The sequence below is a fragment of the Glycine soja genome, chromosome 9, assembly GCF_004193775.1.
Source record: "Glycine soja cultivar W05 chromosome 9, ASM419377v2, whole genome shotgun sequence".
NCBI classification, from domain to species: Eukaryota; Viridiplantae; Streptophyta; class Magnoliopsida; order Fabales; family Fabaceae; genus Glycine; species Glycine soja.
The window spans coordinates 37,526,340-37,534,759 of NC_041010.1; the positions used below are offsets into that span (position 1 = coordinate 37,526,340).

Genomic DNA, 8,420 nt, shown 5'->3' on the forward strand with positions numbered 1-8,420 from the left:
TTATAACCTTGTTTAAGGCTTTAAGCGTTTAGCTATTTATGTTCTCTCCATGAAAGGATTCCAGGCAATAGCATCAATGCACCGTATGAGATTCCTTTCCAATTTCCAAATTTCCTTGTGAATACTTGAAATTAAGAGTGTGTAGAAATTATTGGCACTTGAATGGCATGGCAAGAAAAATCAAGAATCAACGCAGCGCTACATATGCTATTTTTATTTCTTACGCTCATAATTTCTCAATTTTCTACACAGCAGGGTACCCTATTATGGTTCCAAGTTATACACAACCACCACCAGAACTGAACCATCTTTGCCAATAATATTTCTGTCCAATGTGAGAAAAACATAGAAGTCTACTTGAATATTTTAAATAACATGACATGTTTTTATTGATGGAACATGAATTGAGACATACTCACGGGACTCGTGAGTTAAATTCGAGATTGTTAAACAAAGAAAATAATGATTAGGTTGATTTTTTCTAGTTCTTAATATAGAAAAAAATAGAAATATTAAAAATCTCTAAATTTTGAATTTTAATGCATTTTAACCTTTTATCTTTATTTGGTCTTAATTTAGACTCAAGTATTGTGTTTATGATATTACGTCTTAAATAAAACTTCAGTGAATATTTATAGTTTTGATGAAGAGATTTATATAAGATTTGGTGTGAATCACAAAAGAAACTGGGTTTGAAATTGGTGTGCTATCTGTGCAGCTTATTATAGATACAAATAACAGTTAATATATAAACGTAAGGATCTTTCTATTTTTTTTTAACAACAGTGATCAATGTTTAAGTGGTGTATAAATAACAATACTCAAACACATCTCATGAGTCATGACACTGCACTTGATATGGCACATGGATGACTCTTTGACAGCACAATAAGTAAGGATACGTTACTAATCAGATGCTATTGTTATGATAATCATCAACCTATTACATTAGAACACAACATGTGGTCATTCCAACATGATAATTTTGATTCCCCCTGTCCTACTTTTATTATAGTTTAATTTACACGCATTTTCAATGTAAAATATTTTCACACAAACATTCAATAAAAATTCCCTTATTGCTACATCATATTAACGAATAAAATGACATGGCAAAATGGTTAAATCTCACTAGATGTCTACATAAAAATACACTTTAGATCAATAGTGCATATAAATTAAAATGAGTTATTTTCCCATCTCAAGGGCACAATCATTATGAGACACCCAATTGTGTTTCTCCTCCTCCTCTTGCTGCTTCAGGGTCTCATAGAGAGGAGCATTTCTAGTCTCAGGTAGGCAAATGCTCAAAACACCACTTGAAATTGCCAAGACACCAAACACAAGAAAAGAGATAGATGGGCTCAAACGGCCCAACACAACAAGCAAAGGTGCAACAGAAGCCCCCAACATTAGGGCCTGGCGAAGCATTGACACAGCAAAGTTCCTAACATTAGTAGGAAAAAGCTCCACACAATATATGTACAAAATGTCAAATGCTGTGGAAGCACCCATGAATCCAATTGCTTCAATAATCAATTGACCCCAGTTACCACTATTGTTATTATGCACTTTTGATGTACTTCCTTTGTGTGATAAAAATGTGCATAGTATAGAGGACACTGCAGCTATATAAGAGGACATAGATAACAACAAACGCCTATTAGTAAATCCCAATAGAAAGGTACCAATCACCACAGCAGGAATCTCCATAAGTGCATTGATTGCCACTGAGACATAGAGGTTGAAGTTCAAGTTTTCAACATTGAGTTGAACTCCATAGTAAACAAAGCCAACTCCAAAGCCAGATAACATAACAGTGACCATTCTAATAGCTGCCCATTTTGTGGTCCAAAGGTTCTCTTTGTTGTTATTAGGACTTGTTTCATCACTTTCACCATTTTGTGATCCACAAGGGTTAACCAAAGAGAGGTTATCGGGGAGTTTTTTCTTTCCATTGAGTCTAGCAAACTTGTCCAAAACTTGAAGGGCCTCTTTGGATCTTCCTCTTATTAGAAGCCAACGTGGGGATTCTGAGACCAAAGGGAGTAATAGGACAGAATATGCTAGTGGAAGAAGTGACAAGAGTTTGTACAAGTTTCTCCAACATGTTCTTGTCGGATAGGCCACAAGAGGGAGTGTGAGGAACCCTATTGTGAAGAAAAAGAAACCGTATTGGCCAACTTGGCCACGCCACTTGCAACCTACTGATTCTGTGGTTAGGACAAGGCAGCTTATGCCAATTCCTGACCTGGCAAAACCATTGGCAAAACGGAAGAAAGCATAGATCCAAATGTTTGGGGAGAGAGATGTGGCAAAGGCTGTTATGGAGGTTAAGATGCAGGAAAGTTGCACTGTTTTTTTTCTGCCCAGCAATGAATCAGATAGGTGGCCATAGACACCAGAACCTGCACCAAAATTCATGCAACAAAGTGCATGTAAGTGTGTGTTAATGATGTTGTTACTAATGTTGCAATTTACAAAATTTTGAGTATAAAATCTACATGACAGTGTAAGAATTGTTATATTCAATCTGAGATCATGATACACTGTGAATCAATATAAGATCATGATAAAGTATGCTTTTCTTAAGATAATTATTATAAAAGTTAATAAGTTTATCATATATGTCAATATAAAAAATTTAAAATATTATAGTAATGGTTAAAAACTGGCTATGTTAATTAGCCCGTGTGGGGTTCGGGCTAATAAATATTATTTTGTGAAAATAATTAACTGTCAAATAAATATAAAAGACTAAATTGAATTTATAAAAAAAAATATATTCTTTGTACGGGACTTGAAAATAAAAATAAAATTCAACTGAAATGCTAATTTTTAATAGAAAAATTACAAACATGAAAAACAGTTAAGTGCTCACGTTTCAGAAGAAAACTAAAAAAATCACACTGGTCAGGAAAAAATTAGTAAGAAGTAAGATATTAATAAGTTAATGAGTTCCACCTCTTTCATAAAGAAAAGAAAGAAAAAGAAAAATTATTAGATAATTGATCTCCTAGTCAAACACAACATGGGCTAGAAAATTTGGCATGGAAATTTACTAAGTGCCATTAATATTCATAAATCTTTTAGCAAACAACATTTTTTGTGGACTGAAATTTATTAGAGCTTTATTATATAAACCATCCATTATTACAAATACAACAGCTCATAACTTTTATGATCCATTAAATTTATTTATAAATATTTGCTAGGCCATAATCATATGAAATTTATTTTGCACAGTATCACATACATTAATGGTTTACAACTATTTCTTCAATACAGTTGGGTATACTCTCTGTTTTATATTGATTTATGGCTGTAGTTGGAACAAATTAAAAAGATTTCTAAAAAGGGTGATCGAAAGCAACCCTTTGTATACACTAATACTGTCAAAACAGATTGATACAAGAAACAAACCTCCTAGTCAGAGGTGCAAGGTACCCATGATTGATTAGTAGATGAAGTATAATAAAGAAAAATTGTCAGAAACGTAAATCCAACACTCAATTTATCATGACTAGAAAATATAATGCAATCACAAAATTATGAGTGAGACTTGTCAAAGAAGTAAAATACATAATTTTTGGGTCTCTACAAATTTGAGCTAATAATAATGTTAGAGTGTGCATATAATATTTACTCTGTTATTATTCCTTACAAGAACAAAAAAATAAGCAACAATATGTACCTATGAGAGAGCCAAGGAAGTAGACAGAAGCAGGAACAGCAGCCAGAAACCTTCTATCACATACAAGATTCCACTCAGCTATGATGGAACTTGTGTTGCCACCAACCCATTCCCAAGTCCCAGGAACCAACCCACAGACAGAACCAGTGCTATTGTTGTTGTTGTTACCTTGGCACAATCCAGTTTTGCATCTCCAAACAGGAGGTTGAGCATCACTAAAGATTGTGGCCAAAGTACTCTGAGCATCAAATATCCATGCCAATGACACCAAGAGCACATGCACCATCTGAGAGAACCCTAAGGACCCCACATACTCTTCCACCACTTCATCCACAGTGAGCTCAAGTTTGGTCTCACTTTCACTTCCCTCCAAATTTGTGCCCTCCTTAACTAGTTTTTGCTCCTCTTCCATTATGATGATTCCTACAACCAAAGAAAAAGGAAAAATGATTGGTTTCTACCTTGCTTGCTCCAATGTTGTTGGTCTATCCACTCCTCTCTCTCTCTCTCTCTATATATATATATATATATTGTTGCTAAGCTTACTCTAGCGCATATCTAAGATTACATTTAAAAAATTGAGGTGACGTGACATCATAACAGGGGTTATAAAGTTGTCTTGATGGTGAAGGAAGAAGGAAAAAATCCTTCTACTAACAAAAAATTAACAACTAACGATTAATATTGGTCATAAAAAAAATGAAATCAGAACAGAACTCCTCTTGTGTATATAATAAATGAAATGTTGGTTTGGAAACTATGTTTCCAGTGAAACAATCTGAGGTGCATACTGTGTTTGGGGTGAATCATGAATGGGAGTGGTAGTGGAGAGAATATCCGATGGTATATTTGATTAAATTTTGATGACACACGTATCATAACAAAACAGCACCTAGTATATAGAATTAATTGATGGGCTAATGTGGAACAAAGTAATGGAAGATTTGATCAATTATTGATAATGGTAATCGATGGATCTGGGGCCCAGTATTTCACAATTGTGGTGTTTGGTGGAAGAATGAAGATAACTTGACACCATGAAGATTGAAGAGACTACTATACTTTCATGCCTGTGGAAATTAATATCTTAGAAACTTGTATATAGAGAAATAATCAAAAGGAGAGAGAGATGTATAGTTCAACATACCTATGGTTATGGTCACTGGTTAGCAAATCATAGACTAAATAAATAAATTATGAACCTGAGAAATAAGTTTACTTAATTTAAGTGTTGAACAAAGACATAATAATAGGGTTTTCAAGATAGAAATGTTGGTGTTTGAGACCCTGATCACACACCTTTTGAATCAAATGACTGCTGCAAGGTTGTTATATGAAAGTTGTTAGTTCAACAGAGCTAGAGACTTGGCATGCTTTTCTCAATATACTGAAAAAATGGCTGACATCTCGGCCATGAAATAAACCCACCTCAGTACCTACATATTTAAATTGTTCGGGTAACTTGTTACTTGTCCCAAGGGATATTCCATCGCTCTATTCTTTTTTTTTTTTGGCACGATACTATTAGTGTGTTTAGATTAAATTCATTCTTTTTTTCTAGGATCAAATTCTACTTCCATTTTGAATGTCAAAAATAACACATCACATGATAAGATTGTTGTAGCCTATGAATAATGTAAATTTGAAACACATAGCATGATAAAATGTTATAACTAATAATAACATGAATTTAAAATACGTTGTTGTAGTTAATAGATATGTGAATTTGAAATATTTGGCATGTTAATAAATAATTTAAATTTGAAGTACATAACATAATGTAATTATTGTAGCAAGAAGCTAATGGACAAGAAATAAGAGAGATAAGAGTATATGTATTTTTTGAATATTTTGTATATGAGATAAAAAGTTATCTCATGGTTCAATGAGTAACAAGAAATTGAGTTTTTATCCTGTGCTCACATGGTTAATCTATGTTGTCATGGTTAATCTATGTTGTCCAATAAACTTTTAAATCAAACATAGAACAAAAATATTTATTTTGGTCACTATTATAAATTTTAGAAAATCAAATGGATTCTTATGCATATTTTATTAAAAAAAATTGTTTGAATAGAATAAGATTACTATGAGTAATAAAATATATCTTTCTTTATTTTTAAATTGAATTTAACTCAATTAAAATATATTGAGAGTGAAAAAAATTATTGTTATTTAATAATAAATTATCATATATAAAAAACTCTCGACTTTTGTAATAAATAATTTAAAAATTGATACTTATGGTATGTTTGGAACAATAGAGAGAAAGTGAGAGACGAGAAAAGGGGGTGGACAATTTATATTTTATGTTTTCTTAAATCCTATTATTTAATTTTTTTTAATCTCAATAACACATTAAAATAAGTAAAAAAGTTACCTTTAAGTAAGTTAATGATCGAATTTAAACTTATCACTGACAACTACTTATTATATATTTTAAATGATTTAAAGTTTGACTTAAATATTTTTTTAAAATAATCACTCTTATTTAATTAATTAAGTGACCTAATTTGTATTTAATGTGGTTTATGGATTTATGCAATTATTCTCTATCAAGCAATTTATCTTGTTCCTTACTCATTTTGATATTCTTAACGATGAGTTGGTATAAAAAGGAAAGATTTGGTAGAGTTTTGAGCCTCAAAGGCATTCAGCAGTTAAAAAACGCCAACTCTTTACATGAAAAAAAATTTAATGTTAAGAAAAATGCATGGAAACATTCGAAAATATTATACTACCCTAACTTATTAAAGATTATTTTTTCCTATTGAAAATTCGAAATACTTCCAGATTAAATTTAATGCAATGCTGACAAAAATTAGAGATTAGCTAGAACTAAAATTTTCTCTTCGCGTGTTTCACACATTTTTGCATTCTTTATTATAGATATAGATTTATTCAAACTCTTTACTTTCCCCTCGCTGCCAAAAGGGCCTTTATTTTACTCTCTTTTGTTGTCATTCAAATGAAGGAAATTATTCTTATTTTAGAGACTCGTGAAAATTAGGAACACAATATGCATTTAAACTTCATACGGGTAGTGTAACAATTTCTCATTACACATAAATTTAAGACACCTTTCACGAAACTAGTTGAAAAAGATTTATAAGTTAGCTTAAAATTTATAATTTAATTTATTGAATTAAAATATTTAATAAATCAGTTGTTAAAGTATTTGATAAATATAAAATTATACAAAAGATTATATTTACACAATTTTGTATATAAAATTTATTTTTACTTTACAGAGAAAATTTTATTTTTAGATAATTATAATTTTAGGTTTTTCAGAATTTTTTATATTTTTCAGTAATTTTTTAGATTTTTTTGGTAAGAAAGTTCTATTAAAATAGTAAGAGATGATAACATAAAAATGATTAAAAAAGAGAGGATAAAAATAAGAAACATCTTAAAGTAGTAATGATGAAATTGAAAGGAAAAAAGGTGCAAACTTAAAAGTTATAAGTTAGTTTTTTTAAGAAATAGTAATGATTTTTCTTTAGCTAATAATAGAATATGTGTTACTGTCACTCTTCTTAATTTGTACTTTCTTACTACAGTAGGTGTGAAAATTAATAATTTCACTTTTTTGACATTTGTATCAACCTAAGGTTAAGAAAAACTTAAAACTTTAGCTACAATCTTCAAATAGTAATGATGAAATTGAAAGAAAATTAATAACTTTGTGACATTAGTATTAACCTAAAGTTTTTCTTAATCTTATTCAAGCATTGCCCGTTTAGGACTTAAATAAACCTTTACTAGGTGTCACGGTTAATAATAATGTCACAAAATTATTAATTTTATTTTTTTTATTTCTTATTTTTTTAAAATTAGTTATATGCTCCTTTTTTTCAATTAATATCTTGAAATAATTTTAAATGAAAAATGTTTAATTTCCTAGGAATTAGGAAAAATATTAATCAAAATGATGAAAAAAGTATAGTTAAAATACAACACATCAATTTGGTCAACAAATTACTGCATTCCACATATTTTCTTTAGCTAAAATTACCAAACTAACTTACTGAATTTGAAATGTTTAATAAAATTAGTTATCAAATTGATTAATAAATATAAAATGACATAATATATATATATATATATATATATATATATATATATATATATATATATTATAAAAAAAATACAATTTTAAGTTTTCTAATTACTTTTTAATTCTTATTGTTCTTATTTTTTTCATTAAAAATTAATAAATGATATAAATAAGAAGCTTTGAACTAGTTTGTAAATTAGTTAAAAGCTTATAAGTTAACTTATCTAAAAGTTTATAAGCTATAAGTCAATAACTGTTGAGTAAGATTTCACTAAATATTGAGAATAAAAATAAAACAAATAGTTAAATGAAATTATTTACGTAGTATATACCTAGTAAATAGATTACACCACTCCTCCCTTAAAACTTTTTATATATATATTTTTTAAAATTAATCAGTATAAAATTATATAAAATTAATTTTGTATGTTGCTATTATAATAATAGTTAAGATTAATTAGTATAAAATTAGTTGTGTTTGTTATTATTATCATTTAATATAAAAATTAGTTTTAATTTTATGTGTAAAAATAGTAATTTATTTTAAAAATTATTATTTATTAAAAGTTAGACATTTAAATAATTAAAAAATATTTTTTTTCCAACCGCCTTTATAAAATTTCTAAATCGGTCACTGGTATCTGAATTGTTTTAAAGAGTAAACCT

The 8,420-nt window shown here is 29.1% G+C and overlaps 1 protein-coding gene across 2 annotated transcripts; it reads right to left on the minus strand.

Annotated features, from left to right (window-relative positions):
- Nucleotides 1-899: 899 nt before the first annotated feature.
- LOC114425868 (organic cation/carnitine transporter 1-like) lies at nt 900-5,145 on the minus strand. 2 transcript variants are annotated; one of them, XM_028392831.1, is made up of 4 exons: nt 4,994-5,131; nt 4,842-4,896; nt 3,695-4,117; nt 900-2,408 (listed from the first exon to the last, which is right to left on the minus strand). In XM_028392831.1, exons 3-4 carry the CDS (start codon nt 4,104-4,106, stop codon nt 1,189-1,191), a joined length of 1,632 nt encoding a protein of 543 aa, XP_028248632.1. In that variant the 5' UTR covers nt 4,107-4,117; nt 4,842-4,896; nt 4,994-5,131; the 3' UTR covers nt 900-1,188. The 2 variants fall into 2 exon arrangements, with proteins under 2 accessions (XP_028248632.1, XP_028248631.1); XM_028392830.1 differs by lacking the exon at nt 4,842-4,896 and having other exon boundaries at nt 4,994-5,145.
- Between the last annotated feature and the right edge of the window lie 3,275 nt (nt 5,146-8,420).